The sequence below is a fragment of the Pararge aegeria genome, chromosome 17, assembly GCF_905163445.1.
Source record: "Pararge aegeria chromosome 17, ilParAegt1.1, whole genome shotgun sequence".
Taxonomy (NCBI): domain Eukaryota; kingdom Metazoa; phylum Arthropoda; class Insecta; order Lepidoptera; family Nymphalidae; genus Pararge; species Pararge aegeria.
Window position 1 is genome coordinate 9,724,019 of NC_053196.1, and position 19,079 is coordinate 9,743,097.

Genomic DNA, 19,079 nt, shown 5'->3' on the forward strand with positions numbered 1-19,079 from the left:
TTATATAGTGGAAATAAAGGCAGGCCGCCTTTCGGAAGTATTAACCACTCGGTCCAAGTTTAATTCCGACAGTACCTCACACTCTTCGGATTTATATGCCTTTGGTAACGATTTATCGTATAAAAATACTGTATATGAAAACTGCGGGAATATCTTCAAGCGACCTGATCCAGAATTTTCAACGTTTATCAGTTGTAATCCAGTGAATTCGTGCGAAGGTACTTTACTGATTCTTCAGATCTTTACTGATTTGTGAACTACTTAATTATACTAATATGAATAAAAAACTTCAGAGTTTGGAACATCGTCACAAGGTTGCCTGCCTTTCGGTATTCTATAGGATATATTTCGGAGAGTGTGCTTAAGAACTGTTTCATCTAGTTCCCCTCTCGCCTTTTTACCATCGATCCGCGAGGTACCGTAAGGATCTGCATCCGTGGTCGATATACCCCGGACGCGTACGAAGCGCTTTCCAGCTTCCATTTCCCCAGTACCTACAATATGAGTACCTTCAAATCAAGAGTGAATAGGCATCTTCGAGGCAAGTGCGCTCCGCTCCACCTTAGGCTGCATCATCGCTTACCATCAGGTGTGATTTCAAGCGCTCGTCTATAAACATAAAAAAAATTATAAATGTGATAGTGTGGCTCTGTTGTGTGCTTCATGCTTGTTCATTTGTTCTAACTTAACTGTTGGACCGATCTTGGAATGAAATTTGATATAAAAGGTACCCTGCATCCTGAAGACGGAAAAAGCATTACATGAAAGGCAATACATATCTATGCCAATATGACAAATGCAATAGTTATCTGTTTATTTCTTAATAACTTTATTCAGCTGAACTGTTGAACTGATCTTGATGAAATTATTTTTAAGAGACAGACATTATCTTAAAGAGGGAATAAGCATACTTTTATAATGGAAATGCTTTCCGAATAAGCTTAACAGCTAAACGGAACTCGTTCCAGTTAGTTGTCGGAATTCGGCCACTCCAACAGGATTCGGTCCGCCCAGAAAAAATCACAACCAAACGAATAAGTAGTAGAATTTATCTATTCTGTATTGTATGATGTATAACAGCCGAAAAAAAGTACCAACGAAAACGATTTTTGGGTAGATAGTATAGCCACCTAGGTACTGTTATGTTTGCTGGCCCATTGCGCAATCGGACAAAAACATAATATGAGTTATCTATATCTAACATTGATCGATGGTAAGTAGGTAAATTAGATAGTACTTAGTAGTTTGTGTGTACTCATGGAATAATAAGTAAGTGCTTGTTATAGAAAATATATAATGTGACCTTATTGTGACAAATTCTTAGTCATGGTCAAATGATAATATCGTCGACGTCGTTGAAATTGTCTCCTGTCCATGCTAGTCGCGCTGGTCTAAGAACAGCCCTAAAAAAACTTAGCCGGGTAAATAATAACTCGTAAACCTTTTAATATTAGGTAGTACAGATATAACAAGAATATCAATTTCTTTTTCAGAATAAACTATTAGATGGGTTGCGTGAAGTTCATTTCATTTAATTTCAAGTATAATGATAAAGCGTTATCACGTAGATAGATACTTCAATGAACAATCAAATCGTTACCATTAGCTATCGCCCATTGTAATGGCCTTAGATGAAATTAACATATGAATTCGACCATTGAACTGCGTAGGTATTGTTGTTTGTGACACGTTCAGGTTCAAGGTGGTTACGTGACAACAATGCAAGATGGTTGCTTGCGTTTCTATGGTTGGGTCTTCGAATCATTGTCATGGTATTATCACGTAGTCTTGGTTTCAAAGAGGTAAAACAATTGTTTTAAATTAAAATGTAAGAGTGATAAGCGGCCTTTCCACCATTGAAGCTTGTAAATGTCTATACCTACTTAAGTAGGGTAGATTTATGTATTTTGTCACGTTCAGGTTCAAGTGTTTGAACTTGTTTTGTTCAAGTTCACTTGACAACGATGTAAGTAAGTGGATTGCTTGCGTACCTTTGAGTTGCGTCTACAAATCGTGGTCATGGTGTTACCACGTAGTTTTGGTATCGAAGAAGTAAAATACTTGTTTGAAACTAAGATGGAAGTGTTGCAGGCTGCCTTTAAATCAGAGCGTTTGACTATGATGCTTATTTCTGCCGTCAAGCTACATTTCTGTATTCCGGTCTGTAATTTCAGGCACATGAGGCATAACTCCTTTGCCTCAGGTTTATAGATAGAGGACGGCACTTTGCAGGACGGGTTCTTTGCATAAGTGTTGCTCTGTTTATAGACGGTGTTCCAACCACCATCAGGTGACCATATGCTTGGCGCTTCGATTTATTACTATCAAAAACAAAAATCACCTGTAACTAACGTCTGTCACCTGTAACTGACGAAAAAAATAAGTACCTACAGATGCGATCGAAGAATTCCTACATTCATTTAAGTTGTTGACAATACTAGGAAAGACTTAAGAGAAAGTTGCAACGGACTAAAAAGATAATATAAAATAATCTATTTGATTGGTGAACCGCTAAACCTGTTAGAATTTTATTTATTGAGGCAAACAGACGCGTGGGGAAATTAAGAATTTGAAACAAATAATAATATCATTTGATATAGGTAGGTGTTTCCACTATAATCTCATCCTCTACTCTCAGCTCCGCTTTGGTGGATGGCTTAAATGTTAGCTTATAAAAAACTATGACTCCATTTCCAAATGTAAATATAGTTGCATGTAGTATGATATCTTCATCAAATAACTGAATGCTGGAGCCTTATTTGTGCGAAAGGATGCACTTCATCATATACATCATCATCAACCCACTGCCGGCCTACTACAGGCACTCTCAGAATGAAAAGGGTGTAGGCCATAGTCCACCGCGCTGCTGCCCCAGCGAGGATTGGAAGACTTCACAACAGTACCCTTGAGAACAGTATGGAGAACTCTCAGGCATGCAGTTTTCCTCAAGATGTTTTCCTTTACGGCTAAAGCAAGTGATATTGAATTGTTTAAATTGAAAAAGAACGTATCATCGAAAAGTTAGAATGGGGGATCGAACTCGTGCAGTGTATTAAAATCTACTTGTGCGTGTATTGATATATGTTACTAGCATACCCTGCCCGCTTCGCCGGGCTAGATTATGCTTTATTTTATTTAAACAATAAACTTACATCATAAAATTTTTAATTTAAGTCTCATAATATATTAAATCATTTATTTCTCTCCGTATTCATTCTCTTCTATTCTCTTCTCGAGTCATTATCTATACCCATGTACACCCAACAATAGAATATCTTCATAGTAAATAAAAGCTGTATTTGACAGTTTGACAGTTCAAAAATAGGAGTGCTCCTTTCGTCACCAAACTTAACAGGATTATTCGGCAAGTCAATCCGGAGATTCCCTGAAAGTTTCATTGAAATCGGTCCAGCCGTTTCGGAGCCTATATATATATATATGTAGATATATAGATATATAAAAGAGAAAGTAATAAGTATATAATAATATACAAATACATATATAAATATATACATGTATATACATACATGTATATATTTATATATGTATTTGTATATTATTATATACTTATTTTATACATACGTATGTATTATTGTTATGCATTATGGTATATGTCATGTATGTCATGTATGTATATATGTGAGTCCTGTCTACAAAGGTTGCCTGAACGAGATTGATTGCAGCAAAAAGGCTGCCTTAGCATGTCTACATGGTGTTTTACTGTCAACTTCTAACTGTTTCCTTTCCTTTATGTTAAGCATGCAATAAAGTGTTGCTTCTACTTCTTCTTCCCGGTCTCCCGCAAGGGAAGCCGAAGTCACTAGGCTATATCCGCTCTTATGCACTTCGTAGTTCCTACGTTTAAAAATGTTTACAACATATTCCATCATTGTAATCATCTCAACAGGTAGGTATTTCGTAGAGACTCCCACAGTCTGCAGTCTTGTGCCCCTTGGGTTCAGCGATCATCTGGTGGAGTATGGATCATCTTTCGGACGTCCGCTTGGCACAGTTTGCAGCGACCCTGCTTTCTGAGTCCAAGGCCTTGGGTTCGATTATGTTACACATAACATAACACAATACTGGAAAATGTTTGTGTGACGAGCATGAATGTTTTTCAGTGTCTGGGTGTTAATATGTGTATTTAGGTATTTATGTATACTATTCATAAAAATATTCATCGGTAATCTCAGTACCCATAACACAAGCTACGCTTACTTTGGAGCTAGATGGCGATGTGTGCGTTTTCGTATTATTTTTAGATTTATTTATTTAGATAGATTTATTTTATATACTATAGTATATAAAATAAATCTATAACAACGGTGTTTTCCATTGCAGAGTCGCTACTTCGGCAACTTAACGCCCATATGATCTCCGATTTGCAACTCGTTGAGTTATATTGATAAAGCTCGTTTGCTCATTTCTGAATCCATCAGGAAGTACATAGATATACTCTGAGCATAGCTTTGCAGCCGCTGAGTAACTATGAGCTTTCTTATAGTAGAAACATTAAATAGTCATAAGTTAGCATACTGATCATGTTTTTAACCCTAATCAATAATCACTGGTCAGACGCATTGTTGAAAGACTTTGGTTTTGACTAGAGATTTTGTTCGACTTGATCGTTATAAAATACGCTCAAAAGAATTTAATTATAAGTTATAACCAAACCCCGTAGTTCGTGCAAAGGTATACTAACAAAAGAAAATCCATTTCTTGGACTTCGGCTTAACAAAGATAAGATAAACACCTACTTTGAAGACATGACTCATCTGTTCAGTTCACTTTCAAAACATACGTTTGAACCACTCCCACGTGCTCCGATGCGGAAATAATTTAATGTCATTGTTCCGTCTTATGAGCTGAGAGCGAATTGATCGGACTGTAAAAAATCTACGACACATTTAGACTGTAGGTGTTGTGAATAAATATCGTTGGAACTCTGATTTGTACTGTTACTTGTTAGTCATTAAGACACGCAGATCTCGTTTTCATCTGCCAACGTGTATAAAAAATTGAAGAAAGTAGTTTCGTACACTACTTTGTCATTAAAATATTCACTTGACTATGCATTTAGAATTTTTATTAATAATCCTTGTTTGACTAGATTGCAGGTAATGAAAATTAAAAAGGTTTTAATTTTTTTATTAAAGAATGAAATTTTAGAATGGAGTTACCATATCTACACCCTTTCCTCGATATTAGAGATTTGTTTCATGTTACATGAAGGCCTTTGCCCCTGTTGCACGGCTAGCATGGGCAGGAGACAATTATCTCCCCTGGGAAAGGATGCAAATTTATCTTCTCCCACGGCTTTATCAACTCTCAGAGCATTGGTACACAAGTGGAAATAATATCCAAATAATATATGTGTAATAATAAACGGGGGTACACTTCTCCTATTCCATGTTCCCGTGTTTTAGCTGGTGGACACGTTTATTATGACCCTTGTAAGGGGATATAATTGGGGGATATAATTTTTATCTCATGCATGTGCTAGCCCTGCAGTAGGATTATGATGAAATTTATAATAACTTCATTTTATTAAATAATTAAGTCCTGATCTTGACGTGCTGCGTTTTTTAGGTTTACGTTAAAAATTCCGCGGGGTCCCGTTAGTTTTCAAGCGATAAAAGTATATCATACCTGTCTCTGGAATACCAACTATAATCTGAAATTTATTATAACTTCATTTTATTAAATAATGAAGTCCTGATCTTGACGTGCTGCGTTTTTTCGGTTTATGTTAAAAATTCCGCGGGATCCCGTTAGTTTTCAAGCGATAAAAGTATATCATACCTGTCTCTGGAATACCAACTATCTCTATGAAAAGTATTGGCAAGATCGTTTTGGCTGTGTAACCTACACCTAACGTAGGTAACAAGTGTATTTTTTTCAACTCCCGGGGAACGTTACCCGCAGCGTGATCACGTATCTCGCGACAGCTATGCGACTGGCGTAAATCTTGCAATCAATGCTGTCAAACGTCACTTTTCCGTACAATAAATAAACAAAAGTGACGTTTGACAGCTGTCGCGAGATACGTAATCACCCTGCAGGTTACTTTTCTAACATAAAAAGTAGCCTATGTTCATTTCTCGGATAATGAAGCTTTAAATGACCTATTGCATTATGATCGCATCAGTGGTTAAGCCAATCAAATAAATAACTAAGCAAACAGTAGGTACATAATAAAACACATTTTCGACTTATTCAGTGACCCACTAAGAATAAAATATTTTCCTACATAATCCATAGGCATACAAGTTTGCAAAGTATTATAAATATATGATAAGAGCGGTTTATCAGCGTTTGGACATATCGCAGCCCAAAAACGCGACGCGACGGTGTGATCTGAAAATAAAGATAATCGCGTTAACATAAGCATTAAAAGAACAGTTTAAATAGGGCTAGTATAAACATTGTAGTATCAGTCGGAAAATATTTAGACATAATTGATACATCCTTGAAGCAGTTTACCGTAGATAAGGTTTCCTATCTACGTTTAAAAGGTTTTTGTTTTGACCGCTTTTGTTTGCTTGTAGCGTGTTTCTGATCAGCAGTGCATGATTTGTTGGTGAACGGTAACCGAACCAAAAGTACACGCAACTGGAATAGGTACCACGGACCAGTGGCGTGCATAGAGGGTATGCACGGTATACAGATGATATAGAATGAAGAAAATCTACAGTACGAGTTACAAATAATTTAGGGTAGGCCTATTATAACTATTACAATGCCTATCCTTAAGTTTTTTATACCTCGTACTGGAGATTTTCTTCATTTTATATCATCTGCATACCCTGTGCATACCCTCTACGCACGCCACTGCCACCCATACACACTTACCTAGTGTAGGGCTAAGATCCGATTCGCGAAATCATTGTTCGTAATAATAATATTCAACGATTTTCTCGTCCTAATTCTATGAGCTATCTCTGAGCCAGATTTCATTAACACTAAACTGACTATTGGTAGGTAATTATAAAAGTATATGTAGTATTAGAATAAAGTTTTACTAATTTTATCGGATAAATGTTTAAGATTGAATGCTTCAACTAAGTAAGTTAAAATAACTGAGTTCATTAACTTAATTTAGTTTTTTAACTTAGTTATATTCTAACGTAGGAGCGATTTGTCCAAGACAGTTAGTTGTTCTTTGATTGCTTGTTACTCCGTTATCGGATCATCTTAACGATTGATTAACTTGATTGCGTTCATTGATGTCTGCAGCTGTTCGTTAGAAATAATTATTTCAACTATTAAACAATTTGTTTAAAAGCTGGGTAACAATTTCCATGCGTTAAAAGTGGAATAATAAAATATACCATTTCTTAAAGGACTTCTGTAGGCTGCATCTAAATAATTACAGGCACATGAGGCTAAACACCTACGCCTTAAATTGATGGACCCAGGGCGGCCGGAACTCCGTAGGACCCAGGACAAGTTCCTTGTCTGCCCTGCGAAGTGTTGCTCTTTTTCTTCTGATTAATCGCTGCGATCTACGTTCGATCGATCTCTGCGACGCATTGCCTGTGAATTGCTACTAAAGAGCGGGCATAAAGCAAATACAAAATCAAATGTCACCCGCGCGCCTCACATGCCCCGCTGTAGTCCGTTAAGTTCCGAATGCTACTCGGCAGTCACCGCCCACCGCACGCTCGGATTTTTTGGCACAGTATGCATAAAATGATCAGATAAAAACTGAGTGCGTGCTGCTGGGGATAGCAACCCTAAAAACATTCTTCGCAACGAGACAATAAATACACGAGGGTAGGTTATAATATTAGAGTATGAGATTGCCGATATGTATTTAAAAAGTGAAACTCGTTTCTTTCGAAGATGTAACATATTTATATAAAGATATAGATTACCGCCATTACCTTTTATTACTTTGCTGCCATCTAAACTAAAGTTCATTTACACCTTTACGATAGAACTCTGGGGATTTAGATTCGACAAACTGTGTGAAAGCATTTTTCACTGTCTCCCGGTAGATTTTTTTTAAACACCTGGATAATTGTCTATATTACGAAAAAAAAGTCTGTGCGTGTAACTGTTACGCGCGATTGAAGTAAATCTTTTATTATTATTTATTGATGAAGATAATATATGCAGGATTCTCCATACAAATATATTCCCCTATTTCTTCCCTGGATAACGCCTCTCGAACACCCATGTTTTTCAAATCTAAGTCTAATATAGACAGATTGCTATCATTTATCTTTTTTAAAAAGCTAATAAGGACATCTGACTCCTAAAATGACCAAAAATTTTACAACATTTCTCAAAGGACTCAAATATAACATGTAAGAAAGCAAGACAAGCCTAGAAATAATCTTAAAAGTTTCATGCCAAAAATAATATAAAAACAAGGGTATAAAAAACATCGATTTCGTGAAATTTTATAGATAAAATCTGCCTGAGCTGCAAGTAAATATTGCACTCTACGTAGGAAGATATGAGCAATTAAGGGCGACAGCAATAGTTTTTAAAAATACCTACTTGATGTAAAAATTAATAATAATATTATAAAATTTTTGTCAAACTCGGTTATTTAATAGAAGATGCCCGGATACCTACTTTATATTGGAGCAACAAAGTCATTGACAGAATCTCGTTCTGCCTAAAATGGTCGTACCAGTTATCAAGTTTCAGAATTTCGTTGCACAAAATGACAAAGAAACTAATTAGTCACGTAAGGCAGGTCTGGATTTTTGAGGCCCTCCTTTTATTTTATGATACAATCTGTTGTTTTTGCGTTACCGGTCGGTTAACTTTTAATTAAAAATACTATTTTGAAATGCGCGAAATGCTTTTTGACGCAATAAATATCAGTCATACCAAAGTAGGTAAGTTATATTTAGTTACCTACCTATTAAATGATTATTTATAATTATTACTTACTTATTTACATCAAGACTAGTATTTTTAAAATATAGATCTTAGTAGGTATAACAGTTACATTGTAGACAATTTTACGTTCTTAGATGTCGTTCACCAATTGCTGTTACTAAAATTCTACGCTATATTGCAATGGTAAAACAGTTTTTATTAGTGAGTTAGGTACCAATAATAATAATGCTTTTACTTCAGACCAAATACCGATATGAAAAAAGTACGGTAAAGATAAAGGAATAATAACGACGACAATATAAATAAAATCAAATTACAATTATTAATTAAATTATTAAGATTATAATCAAGATTAAATAACAAATTTCAAATAATAAGCAATAAAAATAAATAATTTTAAAAACTAAGTTCTTTCAATTCATACGAAGTTAACTGGTAACTTAAAATTTTAATCCGTTCTCAGTACAGTTTGCAAGACAATTTGACGAGCGTGAAGTAATAAGTCGCTTCTGTAATTAACTAACGGCGCATACTAGATTGTACCGTTTGCTACAAAATGTGCATCGGTCTGCTTCACGTAGAGCTTACTCTCGATCTTTTAGTGTTCTTACTATAAGTAATATGTAGAGCACCAGTTTATATGCCCAGGTACTTATTTCTTTTACCAGCGCTTGCCAGAGTACAATAGCGGTCATGAGTATTTTTTTTTATTCCACTACAAGTCAGCCCTTGACTGCAATGTCAATTACTGGTTAATGATGATGCAGTTTAAAATGGTAACGGGCTAACCTTTTTTTATATTGTTTTATTCAATTACAGATTAGCCCTTGACTGCAATTCCATCTTCCATTCAATCACCGGTGGTAAGTGATAATGCAATCTAAGAAGCGGGCTATGCTGTTAGTGCTCTAGCAGTTACATTAAACCCATGCCTCTAATCGGTTTCTATGTGAAATCGTACCGGAACGCTAAACCGTAGGGTGGTAAATACGCCCGAAGTCTTCAACCAAACCAGAGAAAATGCAGAAGTTATAAATTCCCCCTGACGGATTCGAAATCGGTACCTCACACTTAAAACCTCACACAATTTTTCTGCGCCATGAAGGCCTTTTAAGTAAATATTTTTTTGTTATAGTTATAAAATATGTAATGGGCAAAAAAGCCCACAGGGCGTGCAAAGCAAGTATAATAAACTAGGTAGGTATAATAATATATTCTTGATAAATAGCTTTGCATCGATGATAAAACTAAGAACGTTTAGGTGAGTACAATGGACTTACAAAAATACCTTTATGTGTTATAGCTTAAAAAGAAACCGTAAAAAGCTTCGATGACTATTTAGAGGCTATACGTGTGAGTGTAAGTTCCTATAATTAATTTGAACCGGTAATAACAGTGTTTAAATTCACATGTACCTATTAATCTTAAATAGTCCAACATAAAAAAACTTACACGACGGCATCAATCTATTACATAATTCTATCGAGAATAGACATTTGCTGAGTTTCTTCCCGGCTTCAACTTTGTAGAATCTAGTAACCGGTGGTAGAGTCGCTACGAACATACAGACTTGACGTTTCAAATTCCTTATAAAGTATTTTATCAAAATTCAAAAATTCAAAATTCAAAATTCATTTATTTCAAGTAGGCCTAATATAAGCACTTTTGAAACGTCAAGTCTGTCTGTTTGTAGTAATTCTACCACCGGTTCGGAAGGCAGATTCTACCGAGAAGAAGCCGGCAAGAAACTCAGCAGTTGCTCTTTTCCAACATCAACAATTTACATTTTGTATTTTAACATTCATTTTTCTATCTATTGAGAGCTGAAAGCGGAGCCGGATGCTTCCAAGCAACCTTGTCATTAAAAAATTCATCAATTGTATAGTAACCTCGCTCTAATAAATGTGTTTTAACAAATTCTTTAAACTTGTGCATTGGCAGGTCCAAAATCACCTTAGGAATCATATTATAAAAGCGTATACTCAATCCCACAAATGATCCCTGTACCTTACGCAGACGATATGCAGATGACACTAATTTATGACCATTTCTTGTAAGTCGACTGTTTATGTCCACTTTTTGTTTATAAAGACTAATATGTTGTCTTACAAATACTATATTGTTATAAATATATTGTGAAGCTACAGTAAGTATGCCTATTTCTTTAAACTTCTCACGGAGGGATTCGCGTGATTTAAGTTTATATATTGACCGTACAGCTCTTTTCTGCAATATAAATATAGTTTCGATATCAGCTGTTTTACCCCATAACAAGATTCCATAGGACATAACACTATGAAAGTACGCAAAATAAACTAGCCTAGCTATTTCAACGTCAGTAATCTGTCTAATTTTTCTGACTGCGTAGGCAGCCGAGCTTAGTTTACCCGCTAGTGAATCTATATGGGCACCCCACTGTAGCTTATTATCCAAGGTCACGCCCAGAAAAACTGTGGAAGTCTCTATTTTTAGTGATTCACCATTTATCATTATATTTTTATCAATTTTCTTTACATTTGGTAAGATAAATTCGACACACTTTGTTTTTTTTGCATTTAAAAGTAAGTTGTTAACTGTAAACCAGTGCGACACATGCGACATAACACGGTTTACTTCGTCAGAGTTATCTTTACTCCTATCAGTCTTAAAAATTAGAGATGTATCATCTGCAAACAATACAATGTCGCATGTTCCACTGACATGGTACGGTAGATCATTTATATACACTAAAAATAGAAAAGGACCCAAAATCGAGCCTTGTGGGACACCCATTGAGGTATTTGAACCCTGAGACTTTGCATCATTTATGCAAACTCTTTGGGTTCTATTGCTGAGATAAGAGGCAACCAAATTTAGTGCAACGTTTTGGATACCATAGTGGCTTAGCTTAAGAAGCAAGGTTTTATGATCAACACAATCGAAAGCTTTAGATAGATCACAAAAAACACCCATGGCGTTCTGTGAACATTCCCAGGCATCATAAACATGTTTTATAAGTTTAGCGCCTGCGTCCGTTGTGCTACGACCTTTAGTGAAGCCATACTGCTCAGGATGTAGTAAGTTATTTACATTAAAATGATATAAGAGTTGATTTAATATAATTTTTTAAAATATCTTACTAAGAGCTGGTAAGATTGAGATAGGTCTGTAATTGTTTATATCATTTTTATTACCAGATTTAAATAGAGGAATGAGTTTACTATGTTTCATTAGGTTCGGGAAAGTACCTAAATCAACACATTCATTGAAAATTATGGCTAAAAGAGGAGCAATGACGTCAATAATTTGAGATATTACCTTTACCGACATTCCCCATATATCACCTGTTTTCTTTAATTTTAACAACTTGAAGTTTTTACTGATATCCGATGCATCTATATGTTTGAAATGAAATAAAACTTTGCACTCATTAATGTTGCCTCTTAATAAATTCTGAGCTGCAGTAGGTGAGGAATTTAGTGAATCTGTTAACAAAATAGGAACATTCTGAAAAAAGTTTTCAAAAGTACTAGCAACTTCTGTATCAGTAGTTACCATATTATTATTAATAATTAATTCAAAATTTCCGTCTCGAGATTTAGTTTTCCCAGATTCATTATTAACAATTTTCCAGGTTGTTTGTATTTTGTTTTCAGATTTTACTATCCGATCTTTAATGTATAGCGACTTAGCTTGTCTACAAACATTTTTAAATGTTTTGGAGTAACTTTTTACATATTCAAGGAAAGTTGGAGTCTGATTGTATTGTTTTTCATCATACAGCTCATACAACTTATCCCTGCTTTTGTAAATGCCTATTGTCGCCCAATCACTAACTGGCCTGTGTAACTATCTGGCCTGACACCCAGAATACTAAGTTAAATATTGACAGGCCTAACATTGTAATAACTCACCGCTGATGTTATGGCGGTCACTGTATTTTTATGACAACATGTTTCTTTAAAAGTGTCTATATCCCTCAGGAGCAGAATTTTTTATTAATTCTGTTTTTTTGTACGTCTGTTGGGAGGCTTCAGTTGTTGTTGGTTGCACCCTTTTTACGTTTATAGAAGAGCGCTTGACTGCAATCACACATTGTAAGCGATGATGCAGGCTAAGATGGAGCGCGCTTGCCTAGAAGATGCCTATTCACTCTTGATTTGAAGGTACTCATATTTTATGTACTGGGAAAAATGGAAGCTGGAAGATCATTCCAGATCCTAGCGGTGCGGATCAGAAACGAAGATGCGAAGCGCTTCGTACGGGACCGCGGTATATCGACCACGTAGGGATGCAGATCCTTACGGTGCCTCGCGGTTCGATGAAGAGAAGTAGAGTATTGACAGAGAAGTGCAACTGAGTAATTAAGCGTTCTGGTAAGTCACCTTAATGCGCTACCATCAGAGTTATATAGTTTTCGGTGTAAAAATATTCGACATGTATTTTAAAAAAAAAGGTTTGTTTTGAAGTAAAGGGCAAAATTTTAGCAGAAAAGTGTCGTCGTTGAAAATGTATGAACTCTCTTAACGGCTTGGCGGTCAAGATACAGACAGACAAAAATGAAAAAAATACAGTTTTGTGTTCAGTATCGATGATAGGACTTAAATATTAGGATAGGATAGGATTAAAATAAAATCCGTGAATGTACATGAAAGCAAGTAAAGGAATACTGAGTGTTAGTCTGGTTATAGGCGATGGTCTACTTGTCATCAGGTCTGCGTCGCCTGTCAATTATTACTATAATAATAATAAAGTAAAAACCCAAAAAGGACAAAAGTAAATTATTAAACATCCTACTTTAATATCATAAATGTGAAAGTTTGGATGTTTGTTACTCAATGACGCAAAAACGGCTAACCAGAATTGGATGAAATTTTGCATGCATGTAGCCTTTGACATGGAAAAGAACATAGGCTACTTTTCATCCCGATTCCTTTAGTAGTTCCCGAGGGAAAATTGAAAATTGTTTGTGAGCTAAGCCGACGGCAGACAGCTTTGAAATTAGGTATCCCTGCCACCTATGCTGTGGAAAATGACATGTACTTTCTATACCGATCTCTCAAATAGTTCCCGTGGTAACGAGCAAAGTTTTAGACCCTATTCTGAAGCCCACGCAGTCGCGAGCAGAAGTTAGTTCATGAATAAAAATCAAGAATTAATATATGAATATTCTGTCTATTATAAGTTACACTGAAGGTGAATCACATTACTTATTATTTGGATCTCTATGTATCTATAAAAAACTCCTCGCATTTTAGAAGCCTAAGAACTAAAACACTTCAACGCCGAACAAAATCGGCCCAATGAAACCTTAGATGTCAGCCTGACTCGAATTACACTCGACCGAAACTGAGGGCAAAAATTATTTCCATTCAACTTAATTTAATTTAAAAGTAAAATATTTTAACTGCATTTTTTGAATTTATAAGAAAAATATTTAAATTTTTTAGCCTGAACGTTTTTTACAACGCCTTCGTCCAATGTGTTGTAGTCCGATGCCGGACATAGATTTTCTGACACAAACTTCAAATTGTCTTTATTAAAGTTGGCAGAAGGCGTAAAACGCCATCATCAACATTTTTAACAAATTACCGGCCCACTGCAGGCGCGGGCATTGGTAAACTTCACACACCTTGGAGAACACAATCGACAACTCCCCGGTAGGAAGGTTTCCGATCTTTTTCCTTTACCGTTAAAGCAATTTAGATTTGAAATTCCGATTAAAAACTCCGAAAAGTTGGTGGTGCGTACTAAAGATGGAAATCAGTCCCTTCAAAAGGGATGCCGAATCTCTAACCACTAGGCTATCGCCGCTTGCAAAAGAAGGCATTTGCTTTGCTCGTATGCGAGTTCACGTATCAGTAGTGATAAGAACCGGGCACGGAGTTGTTTTATACCAGTTTCCTATCTCGGGGCTGGTACTAAAAAAATATTAACAGAAAACTTAAATAAGATAAGTAGGTATATAGCATTGATTTAATACGTTACTATTGGTATATCTAGTCAATAAACCACATTAGATGGCACAGCCGTCTGTGAATGAGAAGTAGGTCTTCACGCATCAACTGTTATTGGAAGATAAGAAGTTTTATGCTCAGTTGAACGTAACAACTAACACACATAAAGACCTCGTGCAGTGTTTTCTACGAGTTGTATGATATTGTAGTTAAAACTACTGCTAATGTTAAGATTTATAAAATTAATATCAATTGCTTAGTTTAGGCCTATAAAACCCATAAAGGCCTACTTTATGGGTTTTATAGGCCCTGCGTAGCCAATTTTGATGATTCGATCGCTATCGATTCAGTTATAAGTGCATTTCTGAATTAACCATCTTTAATTGTTTAAGTATGTCCAATATAGATGTAATGAGTATACCTACGTTTGTAGTATGACGGTTAAACTATTAACAGTATAGCACCTTCCACTCATTAGAAAGTAGGTACCTAGTTAGCCCTTAACGTCCCACAGCTAAGTACCATTTCATAGGAGAGTGAATTTCGAACTTGCTCTCCGAGGTACGGGCTGGGAACTGGATTCGAACCCAAGACTTCGTGACTATAAGTTGAATTTTCTAACAATGATTAAAAAATAAATAAAAATGTATTACGTACAACCTTAATTGGTATAAACCCAATATATGTAATTTAAATTATGACACTATTCCCGCGCTTATATGTAATTGGTCTATTCGAATCGATACAAAAAGACAAACCCTCACTTTTTGTAAACTAATTTTGCAGCTGTGGGATCTAGTATTTTGTTCATCTGAGAAAGGCTCAAATAATTTCAAGTCCTGTGTTTATAGTTCAACAAATTAATAATTTAAAAAAATATAATAAAAAACTCGCTTCAGTTTTTGGTTATTCAAGTATTTGTCTATGCTTTTTAAAATCTGTGTTCTTGTCGTTGGGTTTTGTCAGTGTCATCCGGTTCTGTCAATGTCATAACCTGTGTAAGTTTTAATGGGATCGTTCGGCAGTAAAATTTCACGCTCATCGAAAATGGCTAACTCCGCAGAGATTCAACAATTCATAAAAGATGCTATTTCGCAAGAAAAAGTGGTTGTGTTTTCAAAATCATACTGCCCTTATTGCACACTAGCTAAAGAAGTAAGTTATTTTTATGGGTAGTTCATAAAAATTTATAGTCTTATATCTGTTTACTTTGAAAAGTTAATTTTGTCTTATTTGAAGGTCATTAATATTTTTAAATTCTTACCTATTATTTTCAGGTTTTTGGAAAAGTTAAGCAACCGATCAAAGTATACGAATTAGACGAGCGTGACGATGGCCCAGCAATTCAAGAAAATCTAGCAAAAATTTCCGGATTTAGGACTGTAAGTTATCTCAAGTCATTAAATTATGATTCACTCAATAACATTTTTAAGTATGAGGTCATTAATATATTGACGTTACATACGTGCCTTAAATTGTGATGCAACATTTAGTCAAATTATTGAAATTTTCTTAATAAAATTCTGGCATGTAAGTGTGCCAGGCTCTCCAAAGTTATTCAAGTCAATAATTTAGTTGTTCACAAATACTGAGTAATGTGAGCATTAAAGGCTGGTCCCCAGCACTCACAAAAGTAGGCGAGAAAGAGGCAATCTCATTGAATAATAAAATAATGAATAATTAGTATTACAACATTCCAAATATTAAGGAAAGTTTTTCCAAAAAATAGTAACCCCAGATTAAGAAGCTATGGTCTCAAACTTGGATTTCAGCAGGCTTTATCTTTTCCTTCCAAGCACTTGTATCAGCAATTGTACATAAGTACAAATGTAGAATACCTTGCCTGCAGATCTAGTGACTGCAGTATCACTGAATCAGTTTAAGAATAGACTGGACAAACATTATAAAGACCAAAAGCACTAGAAATCATATACCTAGTGATATCATCAGTGAAAGCTGTTTATTCTATTATATAATAATAATAAGAATTAAAATCATTATTATCAGATATTTCTAGTAGCTTGCCATTACTCACTGCTCACAGTCCTCTGCTTATCTCATCCATCTACTTTGTTAAGGATATTTTGTCCAACAAAGTAGATAGTCACAAAGGTTTAGGATTAGCAAGTTAAAGTGGGAAACTAGCAAATCCTAAGCATATTTCAATCATCTTCAATGGAACCCATGTTAGTTTGCCTTTGCTATAATCGGGGAAAATAATAAAGATTCTAGACCTGTTTTGGCTGGTCTAGGAGATGAATTAGTATGATCTTATTTAGTGCTAGATAATAGAAACATTGATCCAAATTTCAAGACCCTATTGAGTAATTGGTCACCCATCCAATTACCAAATAAAGTTTAGTACCAAAAAGCGAAACTTTACAAAAAGAATAACATATACCAGTCCAAGTAGAAAATAATACTTAGTTACTGTTATACTTAGGTTTTAATGTTTTGATAAAGTAAAATGCCTGTACCCAAATAATTATAATTCTTGCTAAAACATAATGTACCAATAGTTTTGTATGTGCTTGGCAAAATAAAATGTAGCTAGCACCATCTGTTGGGATTTTACAACAACACAATGTGACTAGTAATGCCACCTATAACTATTTCAGTTAACTTGCTCTGGTATGAGAAAAGGTTCTCACAAGAATTAGACATAAGTAGTATTTAATTATTATCAACAAAAATGGGTACATATCATAATCATTATTTGTGGTTAGCTTATATTTTTACCACTTACCTTAGCTTTGATAGTGGTTATGATGCAAAAGTATGTCAACCTATCAGTTCCATTACATTTAAACCACAAAAACCTCAATTATAATTATTGTTAAGTTGTACTTTATGTATTTTAATATTTCTTTAATTTTTTTCAGGTTCCACAAGTATTTATTAATGGTACATGTGTGGGGGGAGGATCAGATGTTAAACAACTGTTTGATTCTGGAAAATTACAGCCCATGCTTATTGGATAAATTTAAATGTTATTGATATACAATGAGATTGCAAAATTATAGTACATTAAAGTCACAATAAATATAGTTGTTATAATATAATAAAATGTACAAATTTCGCTTGCATTCTACAAGCAAAGAGTATTAGAGATAATTATGTGTGTTACATGCTTATTTTACATGTTTAAAATGCAAGTTTCCATTTATTGTTAATTGTATAAAATAAAATATATATTTATTTTTTAATTTTATTTATTTTATTGTACTTGTACATTTTTATTTGACAACTTTTTGTAATAAAGCCTTTAAAAAAAGTTTTTATTTATTTTAAATGTAAGTGGCAAATCATACTATTTTTGTTATTGTTTTTATTCCACTACAAGTTTGCCCTTGACTACGATCTCACCAGATGGTAGTGGGCTTACCTGTTAGGGAGTATGGCAATTACGAGTACCCATACCCCCAATCGTTTTCAACGCGACATCGTACCGGCACGATAAAGCGCTTAGCGGTACATCTTTTTCGGTAGACTCCTCGATAACTAGCCACTGCCGAAGCCTTCCACCAGACCAGACCAAAGAAAATTCAGAAATTATAAACTCCTAAATTGTCGATACATAAATCTATTATATAAAAATGTTATTTTGGTTATAAGGGATATAAATAAATCTATTTATATAAAAATGTTATTTTGGTTTGTGTACATACGCCTCAAAAATTTAATAAGTTCTGCACCGATCGAGCTGAAATTTTAGCATGATATATAATACGCATCAAGGAATGTTTTTATCATTTTTTTCTTAACCATTCAATCACAATGTGCGACAGCGAAGCGTGGCAGGGTACAGCTAGTAAATAATAAAAACACCACAAGTACCCACTTTATTCATGAATACCTTAAAGGGCAAGGAATTAAGGAAAAAAATGCTTCTTACCAACAAAAACTGGTAAAATTAACTGTGTTGGTGGAACCATTGACTTAATATGTTATTATGTGTGTGGAAAGCGTGGAACCTACACTATGCATGCGGAAGCACTATGAGACTTTTTTTTATTCCACTAGGGCTAACCTGTTAGGTAGTATGGCACAAACCGATTAGGAGTATGACTAACTCCTAATCGGTTTGTGCGCGACATCGCACCGGGACACTAAATTGCTTAGTGGCACGTCTTTGTCAGCAGGGTGGTAACATACACTTTCTTGAAGCTAACCCTCGGCCATCTTAGACTACAGCATCACATTTCATCAGGTGAGATGCGATCAAGGACTATTTGTAACTAGTCGTGGAACCAAAAATACGATTATTTTGGAAAGGACAAATAA

The 19,079-nt window shown here is 35.0% G+C and overlaps 1 protein-coding gene across 1 annotated transcript; it reads left to right on the plus strand.

Annotated features, from left to right (window-relative positions):
- Positions 1-15,767: 15,767 nt before the first annotated feature.
- LOC120630988 (glutaredoxin-C4-like) lies at positions 15,768-17,952 on the plus strand. Its single transcript, XM_039900370.1, has 3 exons — positions 15,768-15,950; positions 16,073-16,177; positions 17,678-17,952. The coding sequence occupies exons 1-3, from the start codon at positions 15,804-15,806 to the stop codon at positions 17,774-17,776; spliced, it is 351 nt and encodes a 116-aa protein (XP_039756304.1). The 5' UTR covers positions 15,768-15,803; the 3' UTR covers positions 17,777-17,952.
- The last annotated feature ends 1,127 nt before the right edge of the window (positions 17,953-19,079 follow it).